This window comes from Ornithorhynchus anatinus, chromosome 20 (genome assembly GCF_004115215.2).
Source record: "Ornithorhynchus anatinus isolate Pmale09 chromosome 20, mOrnAna1.pri.v4, whole genome shotgun sequence".
NCBI lineage: Eukaryota > Metazoa > Chordata > Mammalia > Monotremata > Ornithorhynchidae > Ornithorhynchus > Ornithorhynchus anatinus.
Genome location: NC_041747.1, coordinates 26,547,015 through 26,566,230, shown reverse-complemented (window position 1 = coordinate 26,566,230; position 19,216 = coordinate 26,547,015). Strand labels below are relative to the sequence as shown.

Genomic DNA, 19,216 nt, shown 5'->3' with positions numbered 1-19,216 from the left:
GCTCTTTTCACTAGGTCAGGCTGCGATTCATAACACTAAAGTTACTCTACCTGGAATAGTTCGGCATAGCACGGCATAGTGGATAGAGCACAGGCCTGGGAGCCAGAAGGTCATGGGTTCTAAACCCATCTCTGCCACTTGTTTGCTGCGCAACCCTGGGCAAGTCACTTTGCTTCTCAGTGCCTCAGTTACCTCCTCTGTAAAATGAGGATTGAGACTGAGCCCTACGTGGGACAGGGACTGTGTCCAACCTGATTTGCTTGTATTCGCCCCAGCGCTTAGTACAATGCCTGGCACAGAAGTAAGCTCTCAATAAATACCACAGTTATACGAGGCAGTGGATCATGGTCCTTTTGTTGCCTCTCACTTTTATCGGGATGCATAAAATCCACAACCCGCATTTGCCGGCCTTAGAGACGGTGGCATCTCCAAGCGGCGGCGATTAAACTTCTCGGGGATCTGTCTGGGACACCGGAGATGAACGCTGCAGAAAATTAGCCGTGCAGTTAGCCGAGGAAATTGGCGATGTGCTTCTGCTGCTTCGGATTTCTCTCCATTTTGAAAATAGCCAGAACTCAGGGAACAACCTGACCGGCTAACGATCAGCCACAATTAGAGGGCGGTGATTACATGTCTCCTCCCAGCATCGGTGAGGCCATTTTCTAAGTGGAATAACACGCTGGTGCACGGGGGTCATTAGAAGATAAATGCATTTCCCCGGAACCGAAAACACTTTGCCGCCACCTCGGCTCATCGCGTGCTCGGGGAGGACGATTATCTCCTAGCGGGAAGCCAGGCTGTGGGTTATTCTCCGTTTAAGACTCGACTAGTTTCTTCTCTGGGGAGCAAAGAAGACGGGTGCCAGGTGACATCTCCTCAGATACCTCACTGCGATTTTGAGGCGAACACCACAGAAGCACCGACTTCATTTTTTAGGGTACTTGTTGAGCGCTTACTATGTGCCCGGCACTGATGGAAGCGCTGCGGTAGATACAAGCCATTTGGGTTGGACCCGCTCCCTGGCCCACGTGGGGCTCACAGTCTAACTAGAAGGGATCATTTTACAGATGGGGCAACCGAGGCACAGAAAAGTGAAGCGTCTCACCTAAGGCCGCACAGCAGATGTGTGGCAGATCAGAATCCAGGTTGTCCGGAGCCCAGACTGTGCTTTTTCCACTAGGCCACACTGTTTCTCCTCCTAAAATCCCACCTGCTCCAACAAGACTTTCTCAATTAATTTCTCGGTCCATTGAGCCATATCATCCCTTTGGCCATTTCTAGCACTTATGAACTTCTTTGCACCCTCCTCAGCAGGGAAGCAGCGTGGCCCAGTGGAAAGAGCCCGGGCTTGGGAGTCGGAGGTCATGGGTTTGAATCCCGGCTCTGCCACTTGGCAGCTGTGTGACTGTGGGCAAGTCACTTCTCGGTGCCTCACTGACCTCATCTGGAAAATGGGGATTAACTGTGAGCCTCACGTGGGACAACCTGATTACCCTGTATCTACCCCAGCGCTTAGAACAGTGCTCTGCACAGAGTAAGCGCTTAACAAATACCATCATTATTATTATTATACTAAATTTGACCCCTCTAGTTGTAAAGGTTTTCGTTAGTCTTGCTCCTTAGAATATATAAGTTCCTTGTGGATGGCGAACCTATCACTTCTTTATTCTGTTCTTCCCAAGTGACTACTATGATGCCCTATACCAAGTAGACGCTTAACAAATGCTACCTTGATTCGATTTATTGCTCTTGATTCGATTTATTGCTATTGTTTTTGTCTGTCCGTCTCCCCCGATTAGACTGTAAGCCCGTCAAAGGGCAGGGACTGTCTCTATCTGTTACCGATTTGTACATTCCAAGCGCTCAGTACAGTGCTCTGCACATAGTAAGCGCTCAATAAATACTACTGAATGAGTGAATACCACTGCTAAAACAGAAAGTGGGAGTTGTACTCATGAAGAAGCTCCTATAAAGAGTATTTGCTTATAGTACGTTCCTTAATTCTGCAACGGCCTTCTATCCAAAATGGGAAATGTAAAAGACGGTTGCACGAAAATGACTGCATTTACGTTTTCCTTTTTCATAACACCACAGGAACACATAGGACACGCTCAATGGGGTGAAATGAATAGTCCATCCAGCCGAGTATCTGTCTCTTGGAAAGAGAGCAAGCGATGGTTTTAGGAACAATGCGTTAGTTGTGTTGCTTGACATGCTTCTATCATAAATTTCTCCTCTACAAATTTATCCAAGTCCCTCTTAGAACCCACTGCTATTTCCTGCCTGCACACCTTCCTGGGCTAATGGACTCCATATGTGCAGCACTTACTGGAGGAAGCAGCATTTCCTTGTGTATATTTCGAACCCACCACCCTCAGACTTCACCACCCTCAGAATTCATGGAAATTGCTTCAATAAAGGAAGTGATATTCTGGAAGGCTCAGTACATATCCATTATTTCAATGACGCTTTCACATTTTCCTAAAAATAGAAGTCCCCGTCCTTCACTCTGGTGTGTGGGATTTGGTGAACAATTCCACATTCTCCCTCGCAGTAACCTTCATGTTACTTCAGTTTCTCCATTTTCCAGTTGGAAGGGTCCTAATCATTTTGGGAGGAAAGCTGCTCATGGCAAAGTGGATGGAGCACGGCCCCACGAGTCAGAAGGTCATGGGTTCTAACCTGGCTCCGCCATGCGACTGCTGTGCGAACTTGGGCAAGTCACTTCCTTCTCTGTGCCTCAGTTATCTCATCTCTAAAATGGGGATGGACAACCTGATTTGCTTGTATCTTAGTACAGGGCCTAGAACATAGTAAGCGCTTAACAAATACCGTAATTATTAGTACTATCCCCGAATCACCTTGATGGCTCTTCCTGTATCGTTTCCCGCTCTACAAAGTCTTTCTTTAAGAACCAGAACTTCAGGTAGCCCAAACTGCAGAGAGTATACGGGCAATGTCTCATACACAGGAGCCAATTCTCCAACGTAAGGGTGGAGGTGAAAGGTAGTAAGGATTTTAGCCGGAGGATGGGAGGCGAAGGATTGGGAGGGCTCAGGCTTTGAAAGCTATTATTTTGGGTCTTCTCAACTCTGGAAACTCACATGTCTTTGGTTAGAGAAGTAGCATGGCCTAGTGAGAAGCAGCATGGCCTAGTGGTAAGACCACCGCCCTGGGAATCAGTAGCCTTGGGTTCTAATCTGGACTCTGCCACTCTCCTATGTGACCTGAGACATGTCATTTAACTCTCTGTGTCTCAGTTACCTCACCTGTAAAATGGAGATTAAGATCATGAGCCCTATGTGAGACAGGGCTGGGTCCAACCCAATTAACTATCTACCCCACCACTTAGTACAGTCCTTGGCACAAAGTATGCACCGAACACCACAATTACTATTATTACCTGGATGAACAGAACTAGGAGTCTAGTTTACAGCGTGGCTCAATGGAAAGAGCCTGGGCTTCAGAGTCAGAGATCATGGGTTCGACTCCCGGCTCTGCCACTTCTCAGCTGTGTGACTGTGGGCAAGTCACTTCACTTCTCTGTGCCTCAGTTACTTCATCTGTAAAATGGGGATTAACTGTGAGCCTCTCATGGGATGACCTGATTACCCTGTATCTCCCCCAGCACTTAGAACAGTGCTCTGCACATAGTAAGCGCTTAACAAATACCAACATTATTATTTACACCGCTGGGGACCAAGTGCAGTAGACTTCGTGGTAGGTTATCTTTAAAAGAGAAGCAGCATGGCCTAGTAGATAGAGCACGGACCTAGGAGTCAGAAGGACCTGGGTTCTAATCCCAGCTCTTCCACTTGCAAAGTGTGTGACTTTGGGCCAGTCACTTAACTTCTCTGGGCTTCAGTTACTTCATCTGTAAAATGCCAAGACTGGAAGCCCCATGTGGGACATGGACTGGGTCCAATCTGATTATCTTGTATCAACCTCAGTCCTCAGTACGATGCCCGGCACATATTGAGCAGTTAAACGCACATACGAAAAAACCCAAAACAAAAAAACACCTGTCTCAATATCGTTCTTGAACAGCATCTGGAGTTCCAAAACGAGAAAATCAATGCATCATTCAGTGCCAATACCCCAAACTCAACAATGAATCATATTCTTAAAAATAGGGGGTCATGTTGTAGCTCCGCCTCTATTTCTCGCTTCGCCCTCTTCTACAAGAGCTGTCTTTGCTCTCAGAACTTCAATCCAAAGTTCCAAATGTTCTGGACCTCAAATCTGCTCTGTCTTTCTCAATTATTTGCTTTGAAAAGCAAGATGAGGCTTTACATATCGGGTTTCAAGAAGCTTTAGGAAGCAGGAGATGAATGAGATGTACAAAAATTGCTTTAGGAATTATCGGTAATTACCTAGCTGCTCAAAATGGTTTAACAATCTCCCCTAAGAAGACAAAAACGATGCACACATTGATGACTACCGGTGACCCTGGGCACAAAAAGAATGCACAGTATGAAAGCCATTTCCAACACACACACCCCGGAATAGTACACGGGAAGGGACCAAATCTATTATTTCTCACTGCAGGTACAGATGTCTTAGGTTATAGAACTACAGTAGCAAACATCCATTTATGGTTGGAATGGAAATTGCTTAAATAAAGGAAGTGATATTCTGGAAGGCTCAATACATATCCATTATTTCAATGATGCTTTCACATTTTCCTAAAAATAGAGTATTTAACCACTCATAATGTCTGCAGCAAAGATTCCGAAGCTGTTTTTTTTTTATATTACTCTCATCAATCAAAAGATAAAAAGAGTGGGCTGTATACATATAGAAATGTGGGCTTGAAATAGCCCTGTATATGAAAGTGGAAGTCATTCATTATCAAGCAAGGTGAACATACCAACTTTATTCTAAAGTCTGGGTAATTTCCCTAGCAGAGGGGTTTTCAACCTTCATTAGAAATTCTATCTCTACAGCCTTAAGATTTTATTCCGGCTCTGCCATTTACCTGGGCAAGTCACTGAGCCACAGTTTCCTCATCTGCCAAATGGGGATTTAATACCCATTCTCCCTCCTCCGTATTCTGTGAGCCCCGTGTAGGACAGGGACTGTGTCTGATCTGACTGTATTGAACCTACATCAGGACTTCATAAAATGCTTGCCAGATCACGAAGCCCCTGATAAATACCATTATTATTAGCTGATGAATCCCTCTCCTCCAACGTAATACCTCCTTCTCAAGTATCTTCTTCCTTTCTTTTCAAAGCAATCAGCTCAACCCATCCTACCTCACATCACCAATCTCCCGCTTCAGCCAGTGCCTCTAGTGCCAGTTTACTCACTATGCCCCAATCTCGTCCATCTCAGCGCCAACCCTTTTCCCACGTCCTCCCCTGAGCCCGGAACTCCCCCCCCCCCCCCCATATACACCAGCCCACCACTCTCTCCACCTACAAAGCATTATTAGGGTCACATCTCCTCCACGAGGCCTTCCCCGATTAAAACCCCCTTTACCCTGGCTCGCTCTCCCTCTGCGTCGTCTATCACTTGGATCTGTGACCTGTGGACATTTGATATTCACCTTACCCCCAACTCCGTAGCACTTATATTTGAATTATACATTATAAATTACTCATTCATTCATATTAATTCATTCATATTAATGTCTGTCTCCCCCTCTAGACTGTAAACTCGTTATGGGCAGGGAACCTAACTTCTAATTCCTAATTCTGTTGTACTGTACTCTCCCAAGCACTTATTACAGGGCTCTGAATGTAGTAAGCACTCAATAAATACCACTGATTGACAATGGTATTTACTGAGCGCTTACTCTGTGTAGGGCACTGTACTAAGCACCTGGGGGAGGTGGTAGAGAAGTACCCTGCCATCAAGGAGGTGACAACCTGCCATAAAATGGCAAGGCTAAAGACTGTGCTCTTTATGAAGGCCTTGCCAGAGAGATTTCTCACCCCTGCCATCACCTTCATCTTGTTGATGGGGAACTCGTTGGCCCAGCCCACCCATCAGTGGTATTTATTAAGCGCTTACTGTGTGCAGAGCACGGTATTAAGCGCCTGGGAGAGTACAACACAATAGAGTTGGTAGAAGTGATCCCTGCCCATAAGGAGGTAGGTCTCTTGATTTGCGGACTCATGCTCTTTCCACTGCTACTCCGCTACTCCCCAACTGTTTCCTCCCATTGGCACGGGGTCACTGATTTCACTAATTAGAGAAGCTAATTTAGACCTGGGTTCTAATCCGGGCTCTGCCACTTGTCTGCTGTGTGACCTCGGGCAAGTCGCTTCACTTCTCCGGACCTCAGTTACCTCACCTGTAAAATAGGGATTAAGACCGTGATCCCCATGTGGGACAATGACTTTGTCTAACCCAATTTGCTTGTATCCACCCCATTGCTTAGTATAGTACCTGGCACATAATAAGCGCTTAAATACCGTTATTATTACTATTAATAACAATAATAATAATAATCTCATCTGCCTACACAACCTATTTTTTAATGAGTTATCCGAGAGAAGCTGCTCCCATTACTCTGTCAATTTTGTTTCAGGGTCTGGCCCATGTGGTCTACGAGGACACCCCGAGCATGACCCTCATTTCCGACGGAGCGGAGTGCATCGTGATATCACAGGACTTCTTCAGGATGCACACGGACGAACAATATCTCCAGAAGCTGAGTTCTGCTGTAGGTTTTCCTTGTTGGGGTGTTCTTTTATTCAGGCCCCAAAAGTGCCTAGAGAGTTTGGGGCTTTCTAGGAGGAGGAAAGGAAAGGGCCTGACCCGTGGACACCATTAACATTTTCCTGGGAGGTTGGCACGTGATTCACAAGATGACGCCCACCCCTGGCTCCCTCACAATGCTCTCCTTCGAAGCGTGGACCCTAAGAGGTGATCTGTCCTTAAGGGAGGATTCCAAGCAGGAAGAGAGCCCCTGGCAAGATCACTATTTCCACGCTTTTTTAAAATGGTATTTATTAAGCACTTACTCTCTACTGTTCTAAGAGCACTCCTACGGATTCCACGAGAGAGAGTTTCTGGGGATCAGAGAAGCAGAGAAGCAGCAGGCGTTGTGGACAGAGGACCGGCCTGAGAGTCAGAAAGCCATGGGTTCCAACCTTAGCTCTGTCATTTGCCTGCTTTGTGGCCTTGGGCAAGTCACTTCACTTCTCTGTGCTTCAGTTACCTCATCTGTAAAATGGGGACTGAGACCTCGAGCCCCACTTGGGACAGGGACTCTGTCCAAACTGATTTGCTTGTATCCAGCCCAGTGCTTAAGGCCTGACGCATAGTAAGTGCTTAATAATAACAATAATAATGTTATTTGTTATCAGATTCCAGTCCACCAAAGTGACGGGTGAGAAACTTTATAACTATGGAAGATATCCCACCATGCCTCCCTGTTGTCAGGGACTCCCCCTAAATTTATGCTTCCTCTTTCTGAAACCGGCCAGTCGGCCGGGATTAAGTTACAGAATACCCGACTGTTAAGGTAGAAACCATAGAGCCAATAAATGCATAATGCAAATTTGTTTCCAATTTTATTAGACCCACTCACCCGGAGGCCACAGACGGACACAGTTTGGAAATTTTATAGTTGGAAAAATACGGAAATTTTTATTGGAAATTTCTTTGCCTAAAGACTGACGAGCCCATGACTTAAAAATCCGTGATGTCCATAAAAAGCCCACCAGTTAGTGAATGGGTCAGAGCAGAAGGCTTCTTCCAGTTCACGCTCAACAATAAACATCAATGGGCTACTAATGATTGAGAGGTATATAAACACAGCCATAAATAAAATAAGCTGTTGCGGAGAGGGTCTGCACCTTTTACTTAAACTGTGGCAAGGGAGACTTGGCAATAAGGAGGAGCCATAAAATAAACCTATATAAAAATAAAGCTTAATGAGAAATCAAATAGTATAACCAACCTCATAAAAAGGAATAAGGAAATGAAAAAACAGCCAAGGAAAAATTTGACATTAGATTGATTGCCAGTTCACAGCTCATTAAAAACACTATTATTAGCAGACCTAGGATTGAAATACCTGGGAGACCAAAGAGGTGGAACTTTTGGGCAAGCATTTGGCTGGCAAATACGTACTTTGTCTGGAGGGTTTGGATGGGGGGCACATTTTCAACCATAAAGTAGATGGTATCTATGCATTCTGATGTTTCATACATTATAGAGAACTGCTAGAAGTAAAACTCCATCTTCCTATTTGCTCTTCACCATCTTTATCCCTTTTCTACCTGCAAAAACATAGTGACATACTACAAAGTCTGAAGGGAAATATATTTCTATGGTCACAGTGACAGCCTCCAAAATATGAAAAATAACTCAAAAGAACCATCCCCCCCCGAAGGACACTATTTGACTGAACTATGTGCAATAGCAGAACTCACTTCCTCTGTACACAACAGGTGTTCCAAACACATCTATGGCTATGCTATCAAACAAAGAGCAAGGATCATCCTTCTTTTACACATGGGAAAAGTGAAGGGATTGGAGCCATATCCAGCATCTCAGAGCCATGTTCTGTGGGGGAGGGAGGGAGAGAGAGAGGGAAGTGGAGAAAGAGATGACCTGAATTCTCTGATAACGTATCTTCTCTTGTGTAGCTAAGGTTGTGGTTTCGTTTCCTCATCGTTACCAGTCAGAAGTAAGGAGCTTCTGGGGGTGGAGCCCAGTACAGTACCAGGTTCATGGCAAACGTATAGGAGAAGGGTCTGACACGGTCCCTCCCATCAAGGAGCTTATCCCATTCTCCCCTTGATAAGGGGAAATCGAGCCAAGGATGATGAGGTTGGGAAGGCCTCCTGGGAGGAGGTAGCTTTTCGAAAAGCTTTGAAAGCAGGGAGAGCACCATGGCCGAACAGTGGGTCAGCAGAAGGAGAGTTGAGAGTACAGGATACTCAGAAACTTGCTCGGGAGAAGCAAAAAACACAAGCTAGGTTTGCAGGAGATGAAAACAGAAAGGCCAGAGGGAGCCAATTGATGTTTCCATGGACATTTCAGGTTCTGAGGAACTTTCATCCACTGCTGCTCAAGACTCCCATCAGGAAAAACGGACGAGCTTTGGTCTTGAGACTTCGGGAGTTTATTTTAGGGCGAGTGGCTTGGGCAGGGCCTCGCACCCTCTCCCAACCCCGATCCTGGTGGGACACGGGGTGCAACATGAAAGCGGTTGGGCAGGGATGCAGTGCAGGGTGAAATGCACATTTGATCTTTGCCAACATTAGCCAGCTACCAGTAGAATTGGGATGAGAATCCCAGTCTCCTGATACCCAGAGGAGAGTTCTTTCCAGCAGACCAACCAGGAGGGCAAAATCTTCATAAACAGCAGAAGCAGTCAGTCCAGTGATATTTCACCAGACGACCAGAGGGGTCATAAACTATAATCCCGGCAACAAGCCTGGAATATCAGACTGTACGCCTTCTATCTCCCCCAGCACTTGGGACAATACCTCACGATTAATCGATCAATCCATCCATCAATGGTATTTAGTGAGTGCTTACTTTGTGCACAGAACTGCACTAAGCAGTTCAGGGAAAACGCAGCCGCAATCCCTGCCATCAGGGAGCTTACGGTCTAGCAGAAGGAATGAAAATCGATTACAGGTAGGGGAGGCGACCAAGTGTGAAGATAAATAAGAGCTGTTGGGGTAGGGTGAGTATCCAAGGGTTTAGGGGTGGTGGACGTAAGTGCGTCATTTTAATGCCAATGATGGGGGAGACTCCGGAGGAGGAGTTGAAAGCCAGGCACTCACAGAGGCGACTTGAGGTGAATCTCCCTTAAGTAAGCATCCTTGCCTTGTGCAAAGAGGGTGGGTCTGAAAGTCAGAGGATCCGGGCTCTAATCCCCGCTGGGCCACTCGTCTGCTGTGTGACTTCTCTGTGCCTCAGTTTTCCCCTACTGTGAAATGGGGATTCAATACCTCTTCTCCCTCCTACTTAGACTGTGAGCCCCATGTGGTTCAGGGACTGTCCGACCCGATTATCTTGTATCTACCCCAGCATTTAGTACAGGGCACAGCATATGGTAAGCACTTAACATATACCACAGTTGTTATTATTATCGTTCAGGGATTTGCCGCCCTGCCATACTACCAAAACACCCAAGTAGCCAAACCTTCTATAGAAGCGAAAGTTTAAAAGCAAGATTTTTTTCCTCCCACTGGTTTCAATCCAAGGATATTACAAATACACACTGTAGTAAGGCAGTTGCCATTTATAATCCTCCTGTAGAACCCAACCTTGATGTGTTCTTAAATCTTCCACATGACTACGAGTGTTCATAAATCTGTCCCAGCCTTTTCCCGGAATGTACTGACTTGATTAGTTGGAGAAAGAACCAAGTTGACAGGGTTCTTACTTAAAAATTGTATGTAGATAAACAGCATGACTCTAAAGAAATCATCTAAGTGTACACCCTCTTTCATCATGAATTTAAATGTTTTTTTTTTCCTGCAGAAGGAAAAAGAACCCCACAGATGAAAACAGCTTCTCTAAGGAAAATTTTCCATGCAAATAAAAAAAATAACAATTCTAATAACGTCAAAATGATGATTCTGAGATCGATTATGCCCCTCAGGGAATATAACTTAAAAAAGGGAAAGAACACTGCCCTCCTTTCCAACTGATAAAGACCTCTTGGTGCTATCTCTTTGTCCTTAGATAGCTGGGAATTTACCAGGATCACTAATTCCATGGTCTTCTTTAATGCTTAATTGTCCGTTCCAACAGAATCAGAGCTGGGAGGATCCCAGCCCAGGCCCTACTTTCTCATCCCTTGTACAGGGGTGATGCAGCACGCAGGAATAGAGTCAGACACATTTCTCTAAAGAATTAGAAAGTAACCCAGTTGGGAGTTGGAGATGGGGATTGATGATTTGATGGGACAGAGCTGAGACCCTCCAAGACAGGTACTAATCATCTTCCTACAGATACAACAGGTAGTCACGATCCAGATACCTCTGCTCAAATCTCATCAATTGTGCTCCTAGTTTAAATGCCTGATTTATTATAATGATGGCATCTATTCAGGAGTCATTTTAATAACAACTACCTGCCAAGCACTGTGCTAAGAGGTCCCTAAGACCGTTTGGGCACAGTCCTTGTCTCACCTGGGGCATACAGTCTCAGAGAGAGGAGAACAAGTATTTTATCCCTTTTTGCAGGGGAGGAAACTGAGGCATAGAGATGTTGAGAGATTTGCCCAAGTTCACCCAGCAGGCCCATGGCAGGGCTGGGATTAGAACCCAGGGCTCCTGACTCACGGGCCTTTGCTCTTTAAGCTGGATCATTCTCCATCAAGCTTATCGGGGGGGGGGGGGTCTTCATTGAGGGCTGGTGTTATAAAATAATTATGGCAATTATAAGTGCTTATCTTTTGCAGAGTGCTGTGCTGGGGTAATAACAATATAATGCAATCACTGTCCCCATCCCATATGGGGCTCACAGTCTAAGAGGGAGGGAGCAGGTATATCCATAACGTTTTAGAGATGAGGAAATTGAGGCTCAGAGAGGTTAAGTGATTTGGCTGAGGTTATAGAGCAGGCTAAAGGCAGACCTGAGATCAACACCTAGATCTCCTCCCTCCCAATCCTATGCTTTTTCCACGAGGTGTCAGCTGCGACTTCTATGTCACTACCGCTACCTTGTCCTTTCCCAACAGCTGGTCTGGATCTACCCTTGTGTGTGGGGAAAAGATGCTTTATATGAGTGGGCAAGATATCGTTCTGGGTCTTTACAGTGGACAAGGACAGGTACTGGGAGTCAGACAAAGACACAGGGGCTGTTCTCGGGCCAGGCCGGACACACTGGGTGGCTCTGCTGGGGAGCTGTGAAAGAGCTCCCGGAGAGAACCCGGACGTGTCCTAAGGTGGGGGAGGGCAGAGATGCGCAGCGTAGGTGGGGAAACGCCACAGCCCAGCCCCGGAGGACTGAGAAATCGAGTCAGAAGAAGCCGGGTTCTAGCCCCGGATCTGTCACTCGTCTGCTGTGTGACCTTGGCCAAGTCACTTTGCTGGGCCTCAGTTACCTCATCTCTAAAATGGAGATTGAGAATGGAAGCCCCACGTGGGACAGGGACTGTGTCCAACCCGATGAACTTGTATCTACCCCAGCCTCTAAAACAGTGCCTAACACATAGTAAGCACTAAACAAATGCCATTAACAAAAAATCCTACATTTTTGTTTGTATTTTATGGTATTTATTAAGTGCTTACTATGTGTTAGGCACTGTTTTAGAGGCTGGGGTAGATACAAGTTCATCAGGTTGGACACAGTCCCTGTCCCATATGGGGCTCACAGTCTAAGTAGGAGGGAGAGTAGGATTTAATCACTATTTTCCAAATGAGGGAACTGAGGCAGAAATGAAGTGATTTGGCCAAGGCCACCAAGCAGCCATACATGGTGGAGCTGGGATTAGAACCCAGATCCTCTGACTCCCAGGCCCATGCTCTATCCATGCTGCTTCTGCATTTCTACTTGGTGCATTTATTGTCAAAGCACCTTACATTAGTTATTTTAATTTGCTGCCCCCAGCATCCCTGTGAGGTAGGTTTCCGGATTTTGGCCAAGTACCTTTTTTTTTTTTTAAAAAAAAAAAAAAAGGTAGTTGTTAAGCACTTACTATATGCCGGGCACTGTTCCTCTGCACTGGGGTAGATACCAGGTTGTTGGGTTGGACACAGTCCCTGTCCCACAGTGAGGCTCCAGTCTTAATCCCCATTTTACAGATGGGGTAACTGAGGGCCAAGAAACTGAGTCCAAGTAACTATGCCCAAGATCACACAACAGACAAGTGATTAGAATGTAGGTCCTTCTCACACTCGGGCCTGAACTCTTTCCACTAGGCCACGCTGCTTCTGACCCATGCTCAGACATTACGGATGACAACAATACAACAAGAGAAGATGAAGGTGGGACAGCAGGAGATAGAGGGGTGTATCGGGGAGTGGGTTCCCTTGCCAGCTGAACTCATCCTACCTCCAGCCTGGAATGCCCTCCCTCCTCATATCGGACACACAATTGCTCTCCCCGACTTCAAAACCTTACTGAAGGCACATCTCCTCCAAAAAGTCTTCCCTATCCAAGCTCTCCTCTCCTCCCACTCCTTTCTGCACACTCTTACTTGCTCCTTAATTCATCCTTCCTCCCATCCCCGCAGCACATATTTCTATATCTCTGTGTATGTAATTTATCTATCGATCAATTTATTTACATTAATATCTGTCTGCCCCCCTCGACTGTGAGCTCGTTGTGGGCAGGAACGTGTCTGTCGTTATATTTTACTCTCCCAGGCACTTAGTACAGTGCTTTGCACACAGCAAGGGCTCATTAAATACGATTGAACGAATGAACGAATCCTTTCCCGGCAGCGGTGTAAAACCGAGGCCTTCAGGCCTAAGTGGCATTAACACCGGCCATTTTATGCAGGAGTGAGACCGCGGATCCGATTTCCAGGCCAAATTCCAAGGCGGTTAATCCCATCTCAATTGGATTTGTCGTTGTTTTCCTTCTGGCCTTCCTCGCTCTTGCACCGCATGGTTAGCTACGTCGCAGAATGCGGCCCGCAGGGCAAGTGGCATTTAAAGAATGTAGGCAGGAATTACTTAATACCCATCGAAATTTGTAAAGCAGTTTGGATCTTTTCACATGAAAGGAGCGTTGCCCTGCAAGAGGGCAACATTAATAAGTGATGAATAATAGGATATGGGCTGGGAGGGGCTCTTATATGCCATCAGGAGACAACCGTCTTGGAGGACTAAGCTCTAACGGCAACAGCCAAACACCTTTTCGGGGTCTGGAAAACATTTCATGGTGCTTTTTTTTATCGTTACAGAATTATTACACTATTTCTATTTAGCCTTCCTTTAAGATACTTATATACCAAAGTACTCAGTGAACGTTAGCTAATTTCTAAGTCATTCTGCACACGTCTCCCCACTCCTCAAAAAACCCCATATTTCACATCAAGGAGAAACTCCTCAGCTTTGAGATCCCCAATCTCTCCCCGTTCGGCTTTGAGACCCCCAGTCGGCTCTCTCCCCGCTATCGTTATCCAACTTTCCAACTACGGCCCAGCACGCATACTTGGCTCTGATCCCAACCGACTCTCTTTGCCTCACCTCCACTCTCTTGTCTTCGACCTCTTAATAATGATGGTTTTCGTTAAGCGCTTACTATGTGGCGAGCACGGTTCTAAGCACCGGGGTAAATACAAGGTTGACCTCTTGCTCACATCCCTTTCCCTTCACATCTGGCAGACCAGAAGCAGCACGACAAAGTGGATAGCGCACGGGCCTGGGAGTCAGAAGGTCATGGGTTCTGATCCTGCTCCACTTGTCTGTTGTGTCACCTTGGGGAAATCACTTCCTTTCTCTGTGCCTCAGTTACCTCATCTGTAAAATGGAGATTGAGACTGTGAGCCCCATGTGGGACAAGGACTGTGACCAACCCAATTTGCTCGTATCTGCCCCAGCGCTTAGTAGAGTGTCTGGCCCACTAAGTGCTTGGGAAAGAACAACAGAACAATAAACAGTGACAATCCCTGCCCACGACGAGCTCACATTCTAGAGGCAGGGAGACAGACATCAATACAAATAGGCACCATCCATCTCTCCAGCCAGTTCCCCGTGCGGGACAGGGACTGTGCCCGATTAGATTGCATTTAATTTTCCCCGGCACTTTATACAGTGTTCAGCCCATAGTAAGCCCTTACAAATTCCACAGTTGTTGATATTATCATTATTATTCACAAAGGCAACTGGAATTAGGCAAAATTAACAGCTTCATCCCCTACTGATTCCTATAAGTAGCATATTTAGAAGTGATGTACTGTGAAAATGTTCATCTTTTCAAACAATAATTTCAGGTACAGAATATAGGGATTCTTTGCAAACTCTCCCCAGTCCACTAATGCAAGGCACCCAGAGGCAGAGATAAAATGACAATCATTCCCTCCGCCTTCAAAGCCTTACTGAAGGCCCACCTCCTCCAAGAGGCCTTCCCAGACTGAGCCCCACTCTTCCTCATCTCCTACTCCCTTCTGCGTACCTTGATAGAGTGCTCTGCACACAGTAGGTGCTCAATAAATATGACTGAATGAATGGTCTGGCGGCCGAAATCCCTTTAAGGCCGAAATCCCTTAGAGAAGCAGCGTGGCTTAGTGGAAAGAGCACGGGCTTCGGAGTCAGAAGTTGTGAGTTCTAATCTCAGCTCTGCCACTTAGCTGTGTGACTTTGGGCAAGTCACTTAACTTCTCTGTGCCTCAGTTACCTCATCTGTAAAATGGGGATTATGACTGTGAGCCCCACGTGGGACACCCTGATTACCTTGTATCTACTCCAGCGCTTAGAACAGTGCTCGGCACATACTAGGCGCTTAACCAATACCACAAATACCACCATTATTTAAGGAGTGAGGGCGTGTAACTAAACTGATGTTGTGCCCTATTAAACACAACCTTTAATATTAGGTGGTGGTTAGTTAATAGGTACCCTCTTCAGCTTTCGCTTATGGAAAATCAAACTGCATTCGCTTACTGTAAGTGAGGATGTGGATTAAAAATCAATGAGACTTCATTACCGTGTGGGTAATGATTTCCCACAATTCCAGGTTTATTTCTCCATCAGAGGTAACCGAAACTGCAGGCTACTCCATAAGCACGGCAGCGTTACTGCCGCGAAGGTAATTTAGGGTTGTATTGCTAATTCCCATCCGAGCCGTGCTCTTTCGGGCTCGGAGAGGGGCGTTACTCTGTCTGGCTCTGAGAACACTCCTGCTCTTCACCTGGGCCCGAGTCAATCGTATTTATTGAGCGCTTACTCTGTGCAGAGCACTGTACTGACTGCTTGGGAGGGTACAACGTAACAATAAACAGACACATTCCCTGCCCACACGGAGCTTTCAGTGTAGAGGGAGTTGACAATCTAGAGGGCTGCCTACTCTTTTTCATCCAGCCTTTCATTACTGGTTGTAAGGAGTTGGTCTGGGCCAAGCTGTGAGGGAATCACCTGTCCCAGAAGGATCATCCCCTTATTGTTGACTTTCCTCCTTTCCCTCTTTCCTTCTTCACCTGCTGCTTGTTACCATTACCCTCGCCTCCCCTCTGTGGGGCCTTGACGGAACTGGCCAGAGGGAAGCGATGTGGTGCAATAATAATTAATAATTATGCTATTTGTCAAGCGCTTACTATGTGCAGAGCACCGTTCTAAGTGCTGAGGGAGATGCAGGATAATCAGATTGTCCCACGTGGGGCTCACGTTTTTTAATCCCCATTTTTGCAGATGAGGTAACTGAGGCACAGAGAATAATAATGATGTTGGTATTTGTTAAGCGCTTACTATGTGCAGAGCACTGTTCTAAGCGCTGGGGGAGATACAGGGTAATCAGGTTGTCCCAAGTGGAGCTCACAGTCTTAATACTCATTTTACAGATGAGGTAACTGAGGCACAGAGAAGTTAATTGACTTGGCCACAGTCACACAGCTGACAAGTGGCAGAGCCGGGATTCGAACCCATGACCTCTGACTCCTAAGCCCGTGCTCCTTCCACTGAGCCACGCCGCTTCTCTGAAGCGTAGAGGATATAGCCCAGGCCTGGGAGTCAGAAGGATCTTGGTTCTCATCCCGTCTCCACCGCTTGGTTGCCGTGTAACCTTGGGCAAGTCATTTCAGTTCTCTGGCAAGCCAGATTCTAGTCTCTGGTCTGCCACTGGCCTGTTGGGTGCCTGTGGACAAGTCCCTTTTTGTGCCTCAGTTTCCTTATCTGTAAAATAGGGATAAAATGGATTGGGAACCCCATGCGGGACTAGGGCAGCGTCCAAAATGATAGCCCTGCATCTATCCCAGACCTTAGCACAGTGAAAGCACTTTATAAATATAGCTATTAATTTTTTAATGGTATTTATTACGTGCTTACTACGTGCCACGCACTGTACTAGACACTGGAGTAGATACAAGCTAATCGATCGAACTGTGCATTCCAACTGCTTAGTACAGTGCTCTGCACATAGTAAGCGCTCAATAAATACTACTGAATGAAGCTGGGCACAGTCCATGACCCACGTGGGCTCACAGCCTTAATCCCCATTTTACAAGTGAAGTTAACTGAGGCGCAGAGAAGTAAAGTGAGTTGCCCAAGGTCACACAGCAGACCAGCGGCCCAGCTGGGATTATTATTTGGACAATATAGGTGCCCAAATATTATTTAGTATTACAATGAATAACCCGCCTTTGCCTCACTCTCCTCATCGGCAAGATGAGTTTAAGATACCTGCCCACCCTATCTCCAGTATTTTGAGTCCCATACGGGCCACGGACTGTGACAGATCTGATTACCTCGATCTGCCTCCGTATTTAGGCCAGCACTTCTGCACAAAGTGAATGCTTAATAAATACCATAATGATTATAAATTTCCCCCAAATGTTTCCGTGCTCAGAAGCAGCGGGGGAAATACTAGATAACCTCTTATGGTCCCTTCAAGCTCTCCAATCCTCGAGCTCTGTGATAAGTCCACAGTTCCTCCGAGCTGAACTGTAGCATTCCCCTCACATTAGTATGCTGTACATGGTGAGGGGAAAACTCTTTAGCTCAACAATCAGTATAAAGCGAAGCCCTCGGACGGTTTAATAGTCCAGTCGTATTTATCTACTGCTTCTTTTCGGAGCGACTGCGCATTTCAAGCCCCGGTGATCAATGATACTGTGATGCGGCCGCAAGAAAGCCGTTTATACCTCTCCTCACTTGGAGTTGTAAGATTAACTGCGGACGGCTAATAGAGATTACACAGTGTATTTCACCGGCAACGTCTGTACTTCCCAGGTTCGGCCTTATCCTTCCTACGAAATGCTGCAAGAAAAGATGCAGGATGACATCGACTGGAAGGCGTACAAATCTCTTCTGCTCAATGGGCTGCCTTAGTGATGTGAAAATCGGGATCTTTGGCAGCTTTACAAAATCCTCTCGAGGTCAGAGCCTAATTTTAGACTTAAATCGAAGCGCTTCGCAGAGAACAAAACGCTCTTCAGGCAGGTGATCGGATGTGGTTTCCATATTTACATATCTGACGCGCAGACAATATGGCAGAGATCGATTTTCTTTCCCCAGCACCTCTTGCTCTGAATGCTTCACTGCAAGAGTACATTTAATTCTGAACGCATCATTTCTGCCTTCATTTCAATGAGGTGCCAGAATTCATAAAATCATCATAAAGCGATTTCCAATTATGAAAAGAAAATCAGAATAAAAGAAATGTCTCTGCAGAGGGCAAAGGCAGGTTGGGATTGGCACTTTCAGTTGCTGGGACCAATTCACTTTTGGCTCTATAAAATAAGTCTTTGCTGGAAAAAGGCCATCCAGGAAGGAGCTTGCAAAGGATTGATTGAGGGGGGAGGGTGTGAGGAGAGAGACAGAGAGAGAAAGAGAGAAGGGAGGGAGAGGAGAGTTGTGGGGGAGAGAGAGAGAAAGAGAGGGGAAAGAGAGAGGGGGAAGGGGGAGAGAGAAAATGTGGGGCCCATCTTAGGTGTGCAGGAGCTCAGCTTCATGTCGAAAGCAAAACTAAATCTCTTTTGTTGTTGGCATCTAAGTCGCTGCTCAGATAAGTCGCACCAGTTTATAAACATGGGGAGAATGCCTGTTCAGGGGTGGCGGCTGTAGCCATTTGGGGTGTCTTGGAAATAAAGGTAATTCTGACTAATGAAAATGTTAATGGTGAATATATCTTTCTCTTCATCTTAATATGGACCCGGGTGCAGCCAAAGGTGTAAATCCTGGCCAGAATTCACCACCACAAAGATGCCTCACTGAAGTCCTTTAGGATTTCATTTTATTTTTCTTTTGATCTGTAGGCTCTAGACGTAAAGGTGTAGGAGAAGCAGCGTGGCTCAGTGGAAAGAGCACGGGCTTTGGAGTCAGGGCTCATGAGTTCGAATCCCAGCTCTGCCACTTGTCGGCTGTGTGACTGTGGGCAAGTCACTTAACTTCTCTGTGCCTCAGTTCCCTCATCTGTAAAATGGGGATGAAAACTGTGAGCCCCACGTGGGACAACCTGATTCCCCTATGTCTACCCCAGCGCTTAGAACAGTGCTCGGCACATAGTAAGCGCTTAACAAATACCAACATTATTATTATTTAGCTCCGGTATTTACTGGAGCTGTTCCCATCGTTCAAAAACGTGCTAATTATAGCAGTTTAAGGCAGAGCAGGCTGCCCTCTTCATCCCA

The 19,216-nt window shown here is 46.2% G+C and overlaps 1 protein-coding gene across 1 annotated transcript in view; it reads left to right on the top strand.

Annotated features, from left to right (window-relative positions):
• The window catches only part of LOC114805930 (cyclic nucleotide-binding domain-containing protein 2-like), a 59,630-nt gene extending 41,715 nt beyond the window's left edge, over nucleotides 1–17,915 (top strand). The window contains exons 16-18 of the mRNA XM_039915018.1: nucleotides 6,539–6,673; nucleotides 15,610–15,681; nucleotides 17,817–17,915. Of these exons, the coding sequence (XP_039770952.1) occupies nucleotides 6,539–6,673; nucleotides 15,610–15,681; nucleotides 17,817–17,915 (306 nt within the window). The remainder of the gene's footprint in view (nucleotides 1–6,538; nucleotides 6,674–15,609; nucleotides 15,682–17,816) is intronic.
• Nucleotides 17,916–19,216: the final 1,301 nt, after the last annotated feature.